We start from the raw sequence: 18,775 nt of genomic DNA, 5'->3' as shown, positions 1-18,775 counted from the left end.
GAATTATTTTCCATCCTTCTATTTTTGTTGTGTTTTGGGGACAAGACAGACAGAAATCAGGGACTACTCCTGACTTGATGGTCAGGTCCAGTGGTGCTAGGAGACCAACCATACAGTGCTGGGTCTCCCACATGCAAAGTGTGTGCTCTAGTCTTTTGAGTTATCTTCTAGTTACAAAATTTTTCATTCTGATTACTAGAGAGAAATAAACAAACTACTAACAATTACATTAGTAATAAATTATTTTAATAGCAAAACTAAGCACTAATATTTCAGATGTGTTAATGATGCAGAAAAAGATAAAAAGCTAACGCAAGGGACAATCACAAAGGTAAAACAAGAAGGATGAGAGAGATAATCAAGAGACAATCTGATGGTCTACCAGTTACCATGAGTTCAGCCAATTTCACTGAAACCCAAAGATACCAAGACCCAGGACTCAAAATCTGCAGTTCTCTATGTGAAATTCTCCTTAACTAAGTTCACTTCTTGCTACCAAATAATGCCCCTAATAACTGTTGTCTTAGACTAATGGGATGGCAGAGTCTATTTTCTAACCTTCTATAATTGTATTATAATGTTACTTCTACAATTACAATTTCTAATGAGCCAAGAGACAAAATTGACTTTGGAAGGGGCAATTCATCATAAAGGACTAACTGTAAACACTCCTAATGGCCCATGAGTTGCAATCTGACAGCACCCACCCATCTTCCCTCCACACAAGTGTCAGGGAGGCAGGAAAAGAGAAGCACCGAGGAAGAAGATGTAGGAAAGAAAGATGAAACCTTGAGTCACAGAGACCTGGACCTGAAACCTACTTCCTAGCTTTCAACACTTGGTGCTGACCATCAGTGGCATCACTGGGAAAGCCAAGGAGAAACCATGGACTTCCCCTGAGGTGTTTAATGGTGATCTAAAGTGTCCAGAGGTGGAGGAAAACTCTATCTCCTGGCCCAGACAGCATCCTCCTGAGCTGGGCTGTCTCTACAAAATGCTCAACTCCAGCTGGAATATGCTGTCTCCACTGTACCTGCCAATGAAAGCGGTCCCAGAAGCCTGAGCTCCAGTTCCTGCTCCAGGAGAGTTGCAGTCCTGGCTGGCCTGCCCAACACTGTCTCCAGGGCCTCCAACAGATGTTAACTCAAGCTTGTCACCCTCCATCCAGTCAGCCCTGCCAATTCTATCCCCTGAATACTTTTTTATGTCACTGAATATTATTTACTGTTCAATTTGCTTTAAATAAATAAAGCTTTCTAAGCCAGTGAATTTCAACAAACCCTGCCCATGATTGTGGGTGGAGGGGTATGACATGGGATGCAGAAGCCTGAGAACAGCAGTTACTTCTGAGGGTCCTCCTGAGTCTTCATGAAATGACCACCCAGGGGTGGACAGACACTGCACCCCCAGTCAGATGTCACTGAGCAAGCGACCTCTCAGACAGGCACATTTTCAAGAACTTATAACTTAAAACAGAACCTGGGAAAAGACATAGTTGAGAAGAGGAAAGGGGCAAAGGAGAACCAAGATTTGGAGAGACTGTGGAAGCCAAGGAAGTTTCCAGAAGGAAGCATGAGGGAAGACCACTGACCTTGGCAAAGAGGAAGCAACTAGTCAGTCTGAGGGCATAGAAACAAGAGGCTAAGCAATGTCAATGTCTATTCACTCAGCAGGTATTACTGAATTCTCTCAGGGCCAGGCCTGTGCAAAGTTAGTGAGAAACAATTCATGGCCTTACAAAGCCTCAGCTGTGGGGGAGCCAGACATTAGATGCCAACGTACATAAACTGTTTCATGACCGCAGAGATGGGGACTACTAAGGACAAGCACTGAATATATATGGGACCAGGTCAAAGGTACAGGGTGGGTATGGGACACAGAATCAGAAAGCGGTATGGTCAAGGCTGGTCTGCAAAACACCCAACCTCTACAAAATAGGGGTCTCAAAGATAGCTCAATGGGCATAGGAGGCCTGGGTCTGATCCCCAGCACTGCATGGGCCACCCAGCACAACCACGAGTGACTCCCAAGATTGCAAAACATGTACCGTATTTTCCGGCGTATAAGACGACTTTTGAAACAAAAAAAAAAAGTCAACTGAAAATCGGGGGTCGTCTTATATGCCGAGTATATCCCAAAAAATGTTTCAATATGCCGCTAAATGAAAATTGTCTGAATATTGCCACAAAACGAATTTTCCAACTTGATCCTGCACCAATCACTGCAAGGCTGCTCGGACCGCCTCTCTAACTCAGCCAATCCAAGCAGACTTTTTATGCATACAAATTAGACAATGTTCTGGACCCGAATCTACACTGTAAAAAGCCTGCTCAGATTGGCCAGAGTCAGAGAGGAAGTCTATTACAGTATAACCTTTGAACCTTTGCTTGTTGTGATTGGCTCACTGTGGTACATAAGCACAGGAAAACATGCAGCACAGGAACATTTTGTCTGATACAGAGAATATAGGCCTAAACCTATTTTAACTGCAAAATTAGGGTGTTGTCTTATACGCCGGCAAATATGGTACTACAGTTGCTGGAATACACATATTACTCTCTCCTACAAAGGCAAATAAAGTTTTCAACACTGGACATGATCCTACCTGGCCCTACAGTCACCTCAGTGGAATGCTTATTGATAACCTTAATCTTATCACTGAAGCCATTTTTCTCCACAATCTTCACAGCAGCATCAGCCATCGGCTTGAAAACCTAGAAATGAAGAATAAACCCAAGTGTAAATGAACAATACTTTAAATAAGGGGGTCGAAGAGATAGCATGGAGGTAAGGCATTTGCCTTGCATGCCAAAGGACGGTGGTTCAAATCCTGGCATCTCCTATGGTTCCCTGAGCCTGCCAGGGGTGATTTCTGAGAGTGGAGCCAGGAATAACTCCTGAGCACTGTCGGGTGTGACCCAAAACCAAAAAAAAAAAAAAAAAAAAACCCTTAAATAACACCCAGATACCATAGGTTAGCAACTTGTGCCTTGATACTGGTCCTAAGATTTGAAATGACAGAGACCACCACCACGCAATTTCCTCCTAAATATATAGGCAAGATACTTATTTGGGCTGCTTCAATTCAAAAAAGACTTCATCTGCCTACCTTAAATCCTTATTCTTGCTGGGCTGGTTTAACAATACAGCAGGTAGGACACTTGCCTTGTAAATAGTGACTTGGGTTTAATCCCAGAACCCCATAAAATCCCCCAAATCACATCAGGAGTGATTTGAGTGCAGAGCCAGAAATAAGTCCTGACACAGTCAGTTGTGATCCAAAAATTCAAACAAAACCTTTATTCTTGGGCCAAAGAGATAAGAAGTTGGTGGGTACTTGCCTTGCATGCAGCCAACCCAGGTTCAATCCCTGATACCCTTGACAGTCCCCTGAGCACTAACAGAAGTTAGTGCTTGGGGGACTCCTGGCTTGGGGGACCATATGGGACACCAGGGATCTAACCTTGGTCCTTCCTAGGTTAGTGTGTGCAAAGCAGATAGCCAACCGCTTGCGCCACCGCTCCGGCCCAGAACTTTATTCTTTTTTTTTTTTTTGGTTTTTGGTTTTTGGGCCACACCCGTTGACACTCAGGGGTTACTCCTGGCTATGCGCTCAGAAGTTGCTCCTGGCTTGGGGGACCATATGGGACGCCGGGGGATCGAACCGTGGTCCGTCCAAGGCTAGCGCAGGCAAGGCAGGCACCTTACCTCTAGCGCCACCGCCCGGCCCCAGAACTTTATTCTTAAAGATAATGAATTCCGGGCCCGGAGAGATAGCACAGCGGTGGCGTTTGCCTTGCAAGCAGCCGATCCAGGACCTAAGGTGGTTGGTTCAAATCCCGGTGTCCCATATGGTCCCCCGTGCCTGCCAGGAGCTATTTCTGAGCAGACAGCCAGGAGTAACTCCTGAGCACTGCTGGGTGTGGCCCAAAAACCAAAAAAAAAAAAAAAAAGATAATGAAAGATAATGAATTCCAGCTCAGCTGGCATGGCTATTGGCCCAGAGTTCCCACATGTGTCAGGCACAGTGGGCTGTTGGGGATCCCAAAGAGATGACAACCCTATAGAGATGGCAAGTGTCAGTGAATATAGGAGACAGCCAGGAAGAAAATGGCTGTGAGTCAGGACAGGACTTGTACTGTGCTCTCTGCCGGAAATAAGATATTTCTGCGCTCAATGTAAATGTCAGAAAGTCACCTCCTGCTGGAAACTGTTCCAAGTCCCCTGCTGCCAGCATGGTCCACTGCACACACCCTGGGGCAGGCCTGCCTGCAGCCCGGCTGCCCAGTAAACTTGCTCTCCAGCTAGTACAACTCCCCAGCAGGTTTTCCTGAGCCCTCACACCCGCCTCTCCAGGGGATGCCTTGGGTTGTACACCTGCATCTCAGCCACACCAAGATCAGGTTTTGTACAAATGTTGCTTAGATTCATCCCTATTCCACGTTGCCTGCATAGGATACATGCCAAAATCTTAACAATGATTAACTTCACATTAACACATTTTTATTTCATATTTACCAAATTTCCATAATGATATGTATTATTTTACAATACCAGAAAAACAGCATATGTCTAATGCCTTATTGTATATTTAAAGCTTTATTAAAGTGAGTTATGGCAGATTGCCCAATAATCAGTAAACACAGTATAGCAGCTGGATCCGCAGGATAGTAGAGCTGAGCACGGGCATGGGTGTGCCCAGGAAAGCGGTAAGTCCAATTGCCCAATGCCAAGGCCACACAATAAAATAATGAGGTCTAACTCCTGATGGGGGGTGGGGGGAAACCAGGTCCCAGAGTTTGTTGAAAGCTCCGTAGAGATTCTGAGGAACCACCAAGGGGGGAAGCCGAGTGCTCAGAGGAGACAAAAATGGTCTGGGGGGGGGGGGGGCGGTGCTAGCACTGTGCTGGGGCAAAGTAAGCCCTCAGAGACATCTGTGAAGAGTGGCAGGGACTCGAGACCCAGTACCCACACCTAAGGGAGGGACTCACCTCAATGGCAAAGCAGAAGTCGGCGCCTGCGGTGGCCGCCATCATTGACAGGAGCCCCGTGCCCGTGCCAATGTCAAGAACCAAGGCTTTCTCTCCTCTGTCCTTCACCCTGCTCACCGCAGCCCGGATGCCCTGGTAGTACTTCATATTCTAGAGATAGGAGAGATCATTGTCAGTCACAGCAGGGACAATACGGAAGTGGGAAGGTACTCACTAAAGTTGTGGGATGAGGTTTGGCAGCAATGGGCATAACTCCAAGACCTTTCTGGCACCCCAAGGAACATAACTGGCTGAACGGGGCAGGCCATGTGGGACTCTGATAGCAAGGGCTGAACTCCTGGCCTTTATAAGTGAGGGTCTCCTCCCTACCTTACTGCTCAGTGAGGCTGAGCTGGGCTCCGCATATCCCCCACCCCACCAGCATCAAGTGCCAACATGGGGAGCCAGTGGGTATCAGGGGGCAGGAGAGAGAAAATCCCTCCCTGAGCTAGGTATGCACACATGGACACACACAGATAAATGAACACACATAGACGAACACACATACACACACACACATACACACACACACACACTTGTGCGCGCTCCAAAGAACCTTCTCTCCTCATGCTTCTAGAATCTGGGGACCACAATCATTCGTTTCACTGCCCAAGCACCCCTGGGAGTGGCCTTGGTACAAGAAGAGATCCAAGAGACTTCTCTAGAAGGATGAAATGATACACAGCTAATGATCTGGCCTTTTCCTTAAAAGAAAATTCAGACAATTTGGGATAAAGAAAGATCTGGGGCCAGATCTTTTGCTTTGCATATGGCCAAGCTGGGTTCAGTATACCATCCAGTACACCAAGCACTGCCAGAAGTGATTCCTGAATGCAGAGTCAGAAGTTAACTCCTGGGGCCAGAGAGATAGCACAGTGGCTTTGCCTTGCAAGCAGCAGATCCAGGACCTAAGGTAATTGGTTGGAATCCCGGTGTCCCAGTGCCTGCGAGGAGCTATTTCTGAGCAGATAGCCAGGAGTGACCCCTGAGCACTGCGGGTGTGGCCCCAAAAAAAAAAGTTAACCCCTAAGCACTACTGGGTGTAGCCCAAAAACAAAAACAAAAACAAAGAAAGAACTGTGCATAGAAGAGGAGTATGAAGTCCAGGATGTGGTTCTGTGAAAAGCACAGCCTCACATCTTTCAAACCCTGAGATTGAGTCCCAGCACCATAAAATAAAAAAAGGGAAAAAGAAAATTATTTCATCTTACTTTTTTTTCATATTAAATTACTAACATGGAGCTAAGAGCTAACCTTTTGACCCGAGTGCCCAAACTGCTGCACAAAACCAAAGAATTTCCTCAAAAGTGCCAGCATGTCAATTAAGCCTTAATAACAAGATTTTAGTATCTAAAAACTATGCAGCACATGCCGCATATCTTAATTGAGGACCTTCCCGAGTGCCAGCTGCAAGGCTTTCACGTGCTACCACTGGCACGCATGCCATAGGTTCGCCATCACAGAGCTAGAGCCATGGTACAGGGGACTGAGCATTTGCCTTGCACATAGCTGAACCGGGATCAACCCCCGGCATCCCACACAGTTCCCTGGGCACTGCCAGGAATAACTGCTGAGCACAAAGCCAGGAGTAACCCCTAAATATCACTAGGTATGGCCCTAAACAAAATACAAAGAAAGAAAATTAACAAAATTATGCAAGAAAGGGGGCCGGAGAGATAGCAAAGCAGTAGGGCATTAGCCTTGCACACAGCTAATCCAGGATGGACAGTGGTTCGAATCCCGGCATCCCATATTGTGCCCCCTCCATGCCTGCCAGGAGCAATTTCTGAGAGCAGAGCTAGGAGTAACTCCTGAGCGCTGGCGGGTGTGACTCAAAAACAAAACAAAACAAACAAACCAAAAATAAATAAATTATGCAAGAAAGGAAAGTAACTAGGGTTCCGCCCAGCTCAACTGTGAGAGTGCTTATGCAGCACCCGTGAGGAGTGACTGTCTAAGTGCTTCCCTGATAACAACTTGCTTTAAGAGCAAGTAGGATTGTCATCCCAGTTTTACAGATGAGAAAACAAAGAGATGAAGAGGCTTGTCTACTAAAACTGGTGATTTTGGTAAAAAGTATCATGCTAAAAGGAGAAGCGAACAAGTCAGGAGAAACTGAGGAAAACCAAATTCTCAGCTGTTAGTGAGACACCAAGTCAGCAAGGATCTGAAGACAAGAGTCGGCTTCCAGAGAACCGGAGGCTGACAAAGGCCTCCTCAAGATGCCGCACCCGGGATGCTATTTCTACACAGAGAGCTTTCACTCTTCTTTGCTTTTTTGGGTTATACCCCACGGTGCTCAGGGCTTACTCATAGCTCTGCACTCAGGGCTCACTCCTAGGAGGGGTGGGGGATGACATGGGGACTATATGGGGCTGTTGGGGCTTCTGCCCAAGTCAGCCTCATGCAAGGTAAGAGCCTACCCACTGTACTATCGCTCTTTCTGGCCAGAGATTTCACTTGTACAGTGGATGCATTCATGACCTAGAGAAATCAGCATACTTTTAAATCACAATCCTAACTCACTGTTTTTTTTTAAATCAGTTTTACTGTTTTAGCATCTGTCACACTATGAAGCTGAACAACCAATATTCTCTACTTCTAGCAAGCAGAGGTGCTGTTTGCTCTAGTGGTGGTAGCTGTGTCTGAGGGTAACAAGAAAAATGGGAGTTCAGAATAACCATGAGCTGATAAGCTAAGAAGCAAGATTGGCAGCATCTTCAACAGGGAGCAGCAAAGGATACGCATATTTTTTACACTAATGGCATTCAAATTAGCTACCATCTTTTAATTGCTCGGTTTTGAAGGCACTATAATAAAAAATGGAACCCTCTTAAAAGGAAAATTGTAGGGAAGGAGCGATAAATCAGGCAAAAAGGATCATTGTTTGGTGAAACATGAAAGTACTTTTAGTGGCTAACATAATAAAGAGACACTGACTTAAAATGACGTACACCTGAAGTCTATACGTTATAGCCTACAAGTTATAAACCAACGTTTACAACAATAAGAAAAAGATAATGTAAATCGACTTACAAACAAAAGACAAACTGTCAGTTGTTTTTTTGGGTTTTTTGTTTTTTGTTTGGTTTTTTTTGGTTTTTGGGTCACACCTGGCAGCGCTCAGGGGTTATTCTTGGCAGGCTCATTTGAACCACAGACCTTCTGCATGAAAGGCAAACGCATTACCTCCATGCTATCTCTCTGGCCCCAAATTGTCAGTGTTTATTGAAAGTCATAGAGTTGAGAAAGAATAGTGGGTAGGGCAGTTAGTTGCCTTGCATAGAGCCAACCCCTATAGGAGGTCGGGATTGATCCTTGAATACAGAGCCGGGAGTAAGTCGTGAGCAAAGCTGAGTATGAATCGAATAAAAAAAAAAAAAAAGTAGGGGCCGGGCGGTGGCGCTGGAGGTAAGGTGCCTGCCTTACCTGCGCTAGCCTAGGAGACGGACCGCGGTTCGATCCCCCGGCGTCCCATATGGTCCCCCAAGCCAGGAGCGACTTCTGAGCGCATAGCCAGGAGTAACCCCTGAGCGTTACCGGGTGTGGCCCAAAAACCAAAAAAAAAAAAAAAAAAAAAAAAAGTAGAATCAGGGCCAGAGAGATAGCAGAGTGGTAGGGCATTTGCCTTGCATGCAGCTGACCCAGGGCAGATGGTGGTTCAAATCCTGGCATTCCATAAGGTTCCTCAAGCCGACCAGGAGCAATTTCTGAGCACAGAGTCAGGAATAACCCTTGAGCGCCACCACCAGGTATGACCCAAAAACCAAAAATTAAAAACAAAACAAAACAAAAAAAAAAAACTGTGAGATAGGGTGTGAGTCAAATAACCAAAAAAAAAAAGGCAAATCAAATCAAGCATTTTTGCCTTGCACAAGACAGACCCTGGTATGATCTCTGGCACCCCACATGGTCCCTTCAAACCTGCTAAGAATGATCACTGAGCATAGAGCCAAGAATAAGTCCTGAGCACTGCCAGGTATGGACCTAAAATAACCAACCAAAAAAAATAAGTTTTATTTCGAGGCAGAAAGTGATAGTTAAGATACTTAGATGGCCAACCCAGGTTTGACCCCTAGCACCCTTAGCCTTGCTAGAAGTGATCCTTAAACTCAGAGCCAGAACTAGTAAGCATGTGCATGGAACTAGATAAATGTACTTTGCCCTCAATGTTTAAAGAGTTACATAAGTCTAATATCTTTAGATTATATGGTGTGCTGCTAAGAAACAATATGTACTACAACTGGGGATTTGAGGGACAAAGTAATTGTATTGTACATGGGTTCAGTTTTGTTTTTCTTAATGTTCTTTGGCTGAAAGTTCAAGGCTGGGATATCATCGATGGAACTACTGAGAATCCTGTTTATGGGTGATTGGGCTTCCACTGTAACTTTACCCTGTCCTCTTTCTTTGCATCTTTGTTGTCATAATTAAAATAATAAAAAAAATAATTAATAAAAAAAAAAAGAAAAAAAGAAAAAAAAAAAAACTCAGAGCCAGGAGTAAGCCAGGTACACCCACACAATCACACAATATATAGCAGACAGTAAGTCGTGAGCAAAGCTGGGTGTAAGTTGAATAAATAAAAAAAGTTATGAGTCAGAGCCAGAGAGATAGCAGAGTGGTTTGCCTTGTACACAGCCGACCCAGGATGGATGGTGATTCGAATTCCGTCATTCCATATGGTCCCCCAAGCCTGCAGGAGACCAAAGTAGAACTCCACATGGTCCCTAGTGCACTGCCAAGAGTTACACTCCTACCTCCAGGTCCCCAGACAGCACTGAGTTGCTGTAAATAGTCCCTGAGCACCAGTATGTATGTCCCAAATAAAGTCCTACCTGGGTGTGGGTCTGATCATTAGTAGATAAAATTTATAGACATGAGGCCTCAAGTTCAATCCCTGGCACTCAGTATCATTCCCCATGGCAAGTGTCATGCCAGTTGTGATAGCATTTATGACCTCTGGGTACATTATAGCCAAGTGTGAGCACTACCACTAAGATGTGCAGATACCACAGCTGAGTGTGGGACCCCTGAAACCAAGGTGTGTGACCCCATCACTGCTAAATTACCCAGAGCAGTGATGGGAAGAATCAGACCTAGGCTCCTAGGCCTACACTGCACCAAGAAAGCCATTCCCTCAGGTGGCAGGAGCCTAGGAAAAGACAACCGACATCATCAGCAAGTGGAAAACTCATCTGAGCCCTCTTGTATCCACTAGAACTGAACTCCATCCCCGGCACCACACAACCTCAGTGCCAGAGCTGTCCTGTTGGACCTGGACACAAGCTATAGACTGTTGGGCCCACACCACTAGGCCATGAGCCAAGATGAGTGACCCCCAGATCTCCCAAACTGCTAAGAGGCCCCATAGAATTAGACAAAATTAAGGTTCAAGTGCTGGCACTGTACAATGCCCTAAGCACTACTTTCTGTGGCCCAAAAACAAACAAGCAAGACCGTTAACATGGCACCTTCAAGAACAAGAGAAGCCGAGGTCAAGCAGGGCTAGATGAAGGAAACATTGAGAGCAGAACCAACTACATTAACTGTGGCTCTCTCCCACTCTGAACTAATCAGGTACTATTTGGATCTTGTTCTGTCCTTTGGTTCTGTGGGCACAACAGTAACTCTCTGCCAACAGGGTTACTCAAAGGGCTAAGTTTCCTGTTCAGGCCCTCCAGTGTCAGGGATACCTAGGCCACCCCAGTGGGGCTAGGGGCTCCGGAGCCACATCCACTTTTGCTCAAGAAACCACGTGGAGATAGGAATGGAACCTGGTCCGGGAACCAGGCACAATCCCTGCTGTACGATGTCCCCATACGGGTCTGTGTTTCAGCTTGATTCATCATCTTTCTCAATTTATATCCAGGCAGAAAAGGCCCCGCTGATGGACTGTGAAGCTCTAGGTTGCTGAGCATTGCTCAGACACAGATCAATGCTTGTGTACAACACAAATAGGAAAAGAAATCTCAAGTCACAGAGCAGAGAGGAAATCTGAAATGTAATTCAACAAAATTCAAATGTGCTTCCTAAAAGTGGCTGCAGTGACACCTAGAGATTTTATTTTAGAATTACAAGCTGACTATACAGAGAAGCATATAATAAAAGAATCAATCTAGAGCTGGAGAGACTACTAGTACATCAGGGAGGGTGCTTGCCTTGCACATGGCCGACCCAGGTTCAGTCCTGACATCCCATATGGTTTCTGGAGCTCTGTGAGAATTGATACCTGAACAGAGCCAGGAGTAACATTGAGTATCACTGATTTAGTCCAAAAACAAACAAAAAAAGAACTTTAATCTAGATCTAGCCCAAAGAGCAAAAAAAAAATTTTTTTGTTTTTTTGTTTTTGTCTTTTTGGTTTTTGGGTCACACCCAGCAGCGCTCAGGGGTTACTCCTTGCTCCACGCTCAGAAATCGCTCCTGGCAGGCTCAGGGGACCATATGGGACACCAGGATTCGAACCAATGACCTTCTGCATGAAAGGCAAACACCTTACCTCCATGCTATCTCGCCGGCCCCAGAAAGCAAAAAATTTTATTCTGACTAGAGGGCTAGTATAGTATGTAGTTTGCTTGCCTTGCATGCAGCACAGGCAGGCTCTATCCCAGGCATCACATCTGATATCCAGAATACAGCCAGGGGTGATGCCTAAGTGCAGAGCCAGAAATAAACCTAGAACACTACTGAATGTGGCCCACACCTGAAAAATAAAATAAATCTAATACCAATAAAGAAGGTCCACTGAGATCCTAAGTTTTCTGCATCAGGCTACACTCAGACCAACAGTACACACTTCCTCTATATGCCATTCTAACACCAGCCTCCAGAGGGGGCTCTCCACCCACTAATAATAGAAGTTTCAAAAAACCTTAAGACCATAATTTCAAAGTAAATTCACACTTACTCTGTCTTTGTCATGCAGCATATCAGCATAGGACGATCTAAAATACAAAAGATAGGTCAGAAACCTCTGCAAAAGGGGTACTTTAGCACACATGGAAACACATTCCTAGTTAGATGGAATAGACATCCAGGTTAATTGAATTCAGCAGGGAACACCTGACCTGGAAACTTCAAGTCAGCCACTAACCTGTACATCAGACATGTCTTTTCTTGGCTAGAATCGAAATTCTGCATAATTTTGTACACATTTTTACCCTTACAAAGATATAACATAGATAGAGCCAGAGCGGTGGCACAGCGGTAGAGCGTTTGTCTTGCATGCGGCTAACCTAGGACGGACAGTGGTTCGATCCCCCGGCATCCCATACGGTCCCCACAAGCCAGGAGCAATTTCTGGGTGCATAGCCAGGAGTAACCCATGAGTGTCACAGGGTGTGGCCCCAAAACAGAAAACCCTTTTAAAAAAAACAAAGATATAACATAGAAACTGGAAAGGATATGTACCTAAAATATTGTCAATGATATGTAAGCCACTATGATTAAAATAAAAATTATATTTAAAAAAAGGAAATTGGAATGGGAAAGAAGAAAAGTACGTACCTGCTGTAGATGTGAGAGGTACTGACATGGCACTTAGGGGGTGACTTGGGTGAGAAAAGGAGCCTTGAAAATAGGATTCCAGAGCGATAGTAAGGTGGATAGATAGGGTGTTTGCCTTGAATGCGGCTGACGTGGGTTCATTTCTAGCATCCCTATGGTCCCCCCAAGCTTGCCAGGAGTAACCCCTAAGCGCAGATTTCTGAGCACACAGCCAGAAGTAATACCTAAGTGCTGCTAAGAATGACATCCACCCCCCAAAAAAAGAAAAGAAAAAAAGAGCCTCTCTGCTCACTGGGAGGGTTGGAACCAGCTATGACTGCCTTGAACACTCTACCATGCTACGGTGCATAGGTTCCCTGGCCACACCACTAGACAGCCATTAGGCTGCATCTTAAGTCTACCTGATCTCTATGTTGCAGAAACTGGTCCCCAAGGCTCTGTAAACTTAGGCTGAAGTGAGGAATTGCTCTTTGCAGGAAAAGGAAAGTCAGTCCTAATCAGTACACAGGTTTCTCAGGTGTTCCAACTTCATCGTCTTCCCTCCAAGAAAAGAATTCAAGGTGGAGAGAAGCAGTGAAGAAAGATAATTTCATTTTAGGGGCCAGAGCAATGGCACAGTGGCAGAGCATTAGCCTTGCATGCTGCCAACCAGGGACAGACCCAGGTTCAATCCCTGGTCATTCCATATGGTCCCCTGAGCCTGCCAGGAGCGATTTCTTTTTTTTTTTTTTTTTTTTTTTTGGTTTTTGGTTTTTGGGTCACACCCAGCCGTGCTCAGGGATTACTCCTGGCTGTCTACTCAGAAATAGCTCCTGGCAGGCACAGGGGACCATATGGGATGCCAGGATTCTAACCAACCACCTTAGGTCCTGAGTTGGCTGCTAGCCAGGCAAACACCACCGTGCTATCTCTCCAGCCCCTCGAGGAGCGATTTCTGAGCACAGAGCCAGGAGTAACCCCTGAGGGCCAGTGGGTGTGGCCCAAAAAACAAGAAAAAAAAGTTTTATAAAGGGCCCGGAGAGATAGCACACCGGTGTTTGCCTTGCAAGCAGCTGATCCAGGACCAAAGGTGGTTGGTTCGAATCCCGGTGTCCCATATGGTCCCCCGTGCCTGCCAGGAGCTATTTCTGAGCAGACAGCCAGGAGTAAACCCTGAGCATCACCGGGTGTGGCCTAAAAACCAAAAAAAAGTTTTATAAGGAAGAGTGGGAGAGAGTGAATTGTGTGTTTAAATAAGAACACAGGCTTTGGGGCTGGGCGGTGGCGCTAAAGGTAAGGTGCCTGCCTTGCCTGTACTAGCCTTGGACGGACCGTGGTTCGATCCCCCGGCATCCCATATGGTCCCCCAAGCCAGGAGCAACTTCTGAGCGCATAGCCAGGAGTAACCCCTGAGCATTACCGGGTGTGGCCCAAAAACCAAAAAAAAAAAAAAAAGAACACAGGCTTCACAGTAGGAGCAAACATCACAGATTGAGACACGGGTCAATCTCCAAGAAAGGGATGTACTGTCTGGGGTCGGAGCAATAGAGCAGCAGGCAGAGCACTTGCCTTGCACATGGTCACCCTGAGTTTATCATACATGGTGGTGCCTTGAGCTCACCAGGACTGATTCCTGAGTGCAGAGCCTGGTGTATAAGCCTGAGCACTGCCGTGTGTGGTCCAGAAACAAAGGGAGAATTCCCTATCCTCACTTGACAGAAGAGGCTTTGCTCATAGGGTGTGGCCTTGGACCAGGAAAGATCTTTTCCATTTGTTCTTCTAGAAGCTTCTTCTTGGAGGAATTCCACCATTCTCCGAGTGCCTTTGGCTGCTTTAAGGCTCATGACTTGGCCACTTCTTTAAAGCATATCTTGGCTATTATTACTTCTTGAAAAACTCATAACCAAAGACCCCTCCTTGTCTATTTACCTGCAACAGAACCATGGACCCAAAGAGATTCAGGGAAAAAGAACTAGTTCCCACATGTACAGATTAAGTGCATCTCAGGGGCAGCTTCACAGTTGCCTTCATGGAGCTGCAGGACCAGGGTGTTCATACAGGCAGAGCTCCTACCACCATCTCCTTCCTCTTCCCTCTCCACTGGCCCTGATCTACCCGGACATCATTTCACCCCCACCCAAAAAAAACAACAGTACTTCGCAGCAAGCTGTGAGTTAATCAAACTATGTTCAAGACAGATGAGGGGATTACACTCATTTTACCCTGCAGTAATTCAACAGAAAAAGCCCCCAGTAAGGAGCGGCATTCAGCAGGCCTGGGCTCAGGTTCCTTCTGGGTTCTCAGGCAGTTTGTCTGAGGTGTTCTCTGAGGCAGGACTCTCAGATCCGCTTCGGAGCCAGGATCACAGAAGAGCTCATTCTTTTGGGTTTTTTGGGGGAGGCCATACCCAGCTGTGCTCAGAGGTCACTCATTGCAGGGTTGGGGTGCCAAGGATCAAATCCAAATTAGCCTCATGAAAGGTGAGAGCTCTCCTCACTGTGCTATCATAGCTCTGGCCCAGGAAGAGCTTATTTTCAAGGCAGCTGCAGGGAGGCACAAGAGACCCCAGTCAGGAAGGCTGAGCTGAGCTCATGAGATCTACAGGAGGCACCGCTCAGACAGAGACCTACCCAGGGACAGCTGAGGGTAAACCCTCCCTACCTTGCAATCTCCTGGTGGTAATCATAGTGCTCGTCCTCCTCCAGCCACTCCACAGACCCTGTGGTGGGGTTGGCTCGCCCGCAGAAAACCTTCATAGCACCACTCCGCACGTCAGTTTTAGTGTGGAAAATTAGCCGTACCAGCTTACTTCTGTGGACAGGCCTTCTTGTCAAAACCCCTACATCACAATGCCTAAACAGAGAAAAAAAGACCATAAAGACAAAACAAAAATCAAGAGGTTGAGGGCCAGAGTGTCTAGATAGCACAAGGGCTAAGGCATTTGCCTTGCTTGGAGTGACCAGAGTTCAATGCTGGGTACCACACACAGATCCCCTCAACACCTCTAGAATTAATCTAAGTGCAGAGCCAGGAGTAAGCCCTGAGCACCACCAGGTGTGGTCAATTCCCCTCCCACTCACACCCCCTGCCAACATATTTTGGGGGAAGGGGTTTGAGCCACACCTGGCAGTGGCGCTCAGGGGTTACTCCTGATTCTGTGCTCAGAAATCGCTCCTGACTAGGAGGAGTGTATGGGATGCCGGGAATTGAACCTGAATCCGTCCTGGGTCAGCCACGTGTAAGGCAAACACCTTACCACTGTGCTACCACTCTGGCCCTATAACATAAATTAAAGTCAGAAAATAGGCATGGGGCAGGATGGAACTCTGATTTGATTTCCGTGCAGATGGGCCAACAAAACAACACTACCAGGCACTGCCCAGCAAGTATCACTGGCAGGGGGCCGGGCGGTGGCGCTAGAGGTAAGGTGCCTGCCTTGCCTGCGCTAGCCTAGGACGGACCGTGGTTCGATCCCCCGGCATCCCATATGGTCCCCCAAGCCAGGAGCGACTTCTGAGCGCATAGCCAGGAGTAACCCCTGAGCGTCACCGGGTGTGGCCCAAAACCAAAAAAAAAAAAAAGTATCACTGGCAGGACCCCCAAGCTCCTGAGCACCGCTTGGGAGAGCCCAAAAAATAAAAACAAGAAATAAAAATTCTGTGATACATAAATTTATAGAACCATTCTGCTCAGTGATTCTTGGAGAGCTAAATTAGTCTCACAGGTGCATCAAGCAGCAACAGTTGCGGGGAAGAGAAAAACAATCACTTCGGGGTATCAATCTGTTTAGTCCCAGGGATGGGGCTCAAGTGTTAGGAAACAGGAGGCTGTGTTTTCAATGACCCCCTCACTCCACCCCCAGACAGCCAGACTGGAGCTGTTGGCTTCTGATATTTCTCATACATAAAAACATTAGGTTTAAGGAAAAAGACAAAAAGTTCAGAAACCTGCATCTAACAAATGAATCACTGTTGTATGCAAATGTAGATAATATAATCCCAGGAATATACTTAGTCAAAACATAAGGAAATCACAGAAGACGAATTATATTACATTTAAATAAAATGCAGAAGTATGCAAGACAGAACAATGCAGTCTTCACCCTGAGAGCAGAGCCAAGAATCAGAATGGTAGTTGGCTCTGATGGGAAGTCACCAAGAATGTTGCTAGAGAACTTCAAAGTCAACAGCCCTGGGAAGAAGGCTCAGAGGGCACAGCACAGGCTTTGCATTGGGGGAGCTCCAGGTCCAATCACCAGCACTTTGATTCTCCAACACCACTGGGCACAACCTACAGACCACTTCACCAGGGACTAGGCTCCAGGTACTATTCAATATATTCCTTTCTCCCCCCAAAAAAGGAACAGTATTTTTTCCTTAGGAGCATCCTAGAGCACTGTTCTGGGCCATATCCAGACCTATACCCAAAAGTACTCAGCTCTACTTCCTAGCTTCACACTAACAGCACTGTTGCCTGAAATACCAAGTGTCCCATACCTGCCTTCATTTTTTGTTAAACAATGATCCGTCTTCAGGAACCTTACACAGAATGTGACTTCAGAAGCTGAAGAGATAGTACAGCAAGTAAGGAGCTTGCATTGCACCCAAGTTCAATTCCTGGCACCATATATGGCCCCCTGAGCTCTAGTAGAAGTGATTTCTGAGCACAGAACCAGGAGTAAGCACTAAACACTGATGGGTGTGCCCTCACAAAAGAATGGAGACTCATAGATGACTAAAATTAAACACTCCTGAGGCCAGAGAGAAAGCATGGTGGTAAGGCGTTTGCTTCGCATGCAGGTCAGTGGTTCAAATCTCGGCATCCATATGGTCCCCTGAGCCTGCCAGGAGCAATTTCTGAACATAGAGCCAGGAATAACCCCAGAGCACTGCCAGATATGACCCAAAAATCAAAAAAAAAAAATTTAAACATTCCTAAGGTTTATTTTTTTTTGAGCTAATGTGTTCATAAAGGATAATGGATCCGGGCCGGGAAGGTGGCGCTAGAGGTAAGGTGTCTGCCTTGCAAGCGCTAGCGTAGGACGGACCCGACCGCGGTTCGATCCCCCGGCATCCCATATGGTCCCCCCAAGCCAGGGGCGATTTCTGAGCTCATAGCCAGGAGTAACCCCTGAGCATCAAACGGGTGAAGGCCCAAAAACCAAAAAAAAAAAAAAAAAAAAAAAAAAAGGATAATGGATCCAAAAGAGACCCAGATATTTCCATATACAAAACACCAGCTCTAGGGGCTAGATAGTACAAAGGACAGGGTGTTTGCCTGGCATGTGGAAGATGTGAGTTCAATTCCTGAGTGCAGAGCATCACCAGTGTGGCCCAAAAACCACATTAAAAGAAAAAAAAAAAATGTCAGGGGCCAGAGCCATGGCAAAGTGGTAGGGTGTTTGCCTTGCATGTGGCCGAACCAAGACGGACCTGAGTTTGATCTCTGGCATCTCATATGGTTCCCCAAGCTTGCCGGGAGCAATTTCTGAGCACAAAGCCAGGAGTAACCTATGAATGCATGCTGGGTGTGACCCAAAATAAACTTTAAGGGCCCAGAGAGATAGCATAGCAGTAAGGTGTTTGCCTTGCATGTGGCCGAATCAGGATAGACCTGGAATGGACCTGGATTTGATCTCCAGCATCCCATATGGTCCCCCAGCCTACCTGGGGCAATTTCTGAGTGCAAACCCAGGAGTGACACCTGAACGCTGCTGGATGTGGCCCAAAAACCAATCAATCAAGTTAAAAAAAAAAAAAAAGTAAAATAGGGGCCAGAGCGGTGGCACTAGAAGTAAGCATGCAAGCACTAGCCTAGGACGGACCTCGGTTTGATCCCCAACGTCCCATATGGTTCCCCCAAGCCAGGAGGGATTTCTGAGTGCATAGGAGTAATCCAAGCGTCACTGGGTGTGGCCCAAAAGCCAAAAATAAATAAATGAAACAAAATAAATAAAACCAAAAAAAAAAAAAATGGCCAGAGCAATAGTACAGCAGGTAGGGAGTTTGTCTTTGTTTTGTTTTGTTTTGTTTTTTGGGGTCACACCAGCCGCACTTAGGAGTTACTCCTAGCTCTATGCTCAGAAATCGCTCCTGGCAGGCTCAGGGGACCATATGAGATGCCGGGATTTGAACCACTGACCTTTTGCATACAAGGCAAATGCCTTACCTCCATGCTATCTCTCCGGCCCCAACTTTTTTTTTTTGTTTTTTGTTTTTTTGTTTTTTGGGCCACACCCGGTGTGCTCAGGGGTTACT

At 46.3% G+C, this 18,775-nt stretch overlaps 1 protein-coding gene across 1 annotated transcript in view; it reads right to left on the bottom strand.

Moving 5' to 3' along the window:
- The window catches only part of PRMT7 (protein arginine methyltransferase 7), a 41,810-nt gene that overhangs the window by 18,085 nt on the left and 4,950 nt on the right, over nt 1-18,775 (bottom strand). Inside the window, exons 2-5 of the mRNA XM_049786374.1 lie at nt 15,180-15,371; nt 11,941-11,977; nt 4,992-5,141; nt 2,606-2,714 (exon numbers count right to left, since the gene is read on the bottom strand). Of these exons, the coding sequence (XP_049642331.1) occupies nt 2,606-2,714; nt 4,992-5,141; nt 11,941-11,977; nt 15,180-15,274 (391 nt within the window). The 5' untranslated portion in view covers nt 15,275-15,371. The remainder of the gene's footprint in view (nt 1-2,605; nt 2,715-4,991; nt 5,142-11,940; nt 11,978-15,179; nt 15,372-18,775) is intronic.

This window comes from Suncus etruscus, chromosome 14, assembly GCF_024139225.1.
Source record: "Suncus etruscus isolate mSunEtr1 chromosome 14, mSunEtr1.pri.cur, whole genome shotgun sequence".
Classification (NCBI taxonomy): Eukaryota; Metazoa; Chordata; class Mammalia; order Eulipotyphla; family Soricidae; genus Suncus; species Suncus etruscus.
Note: the sequence above shows the minus strand (reverse complement) of the source record. Positions and strands in the feature narration are given on the sequence as shown.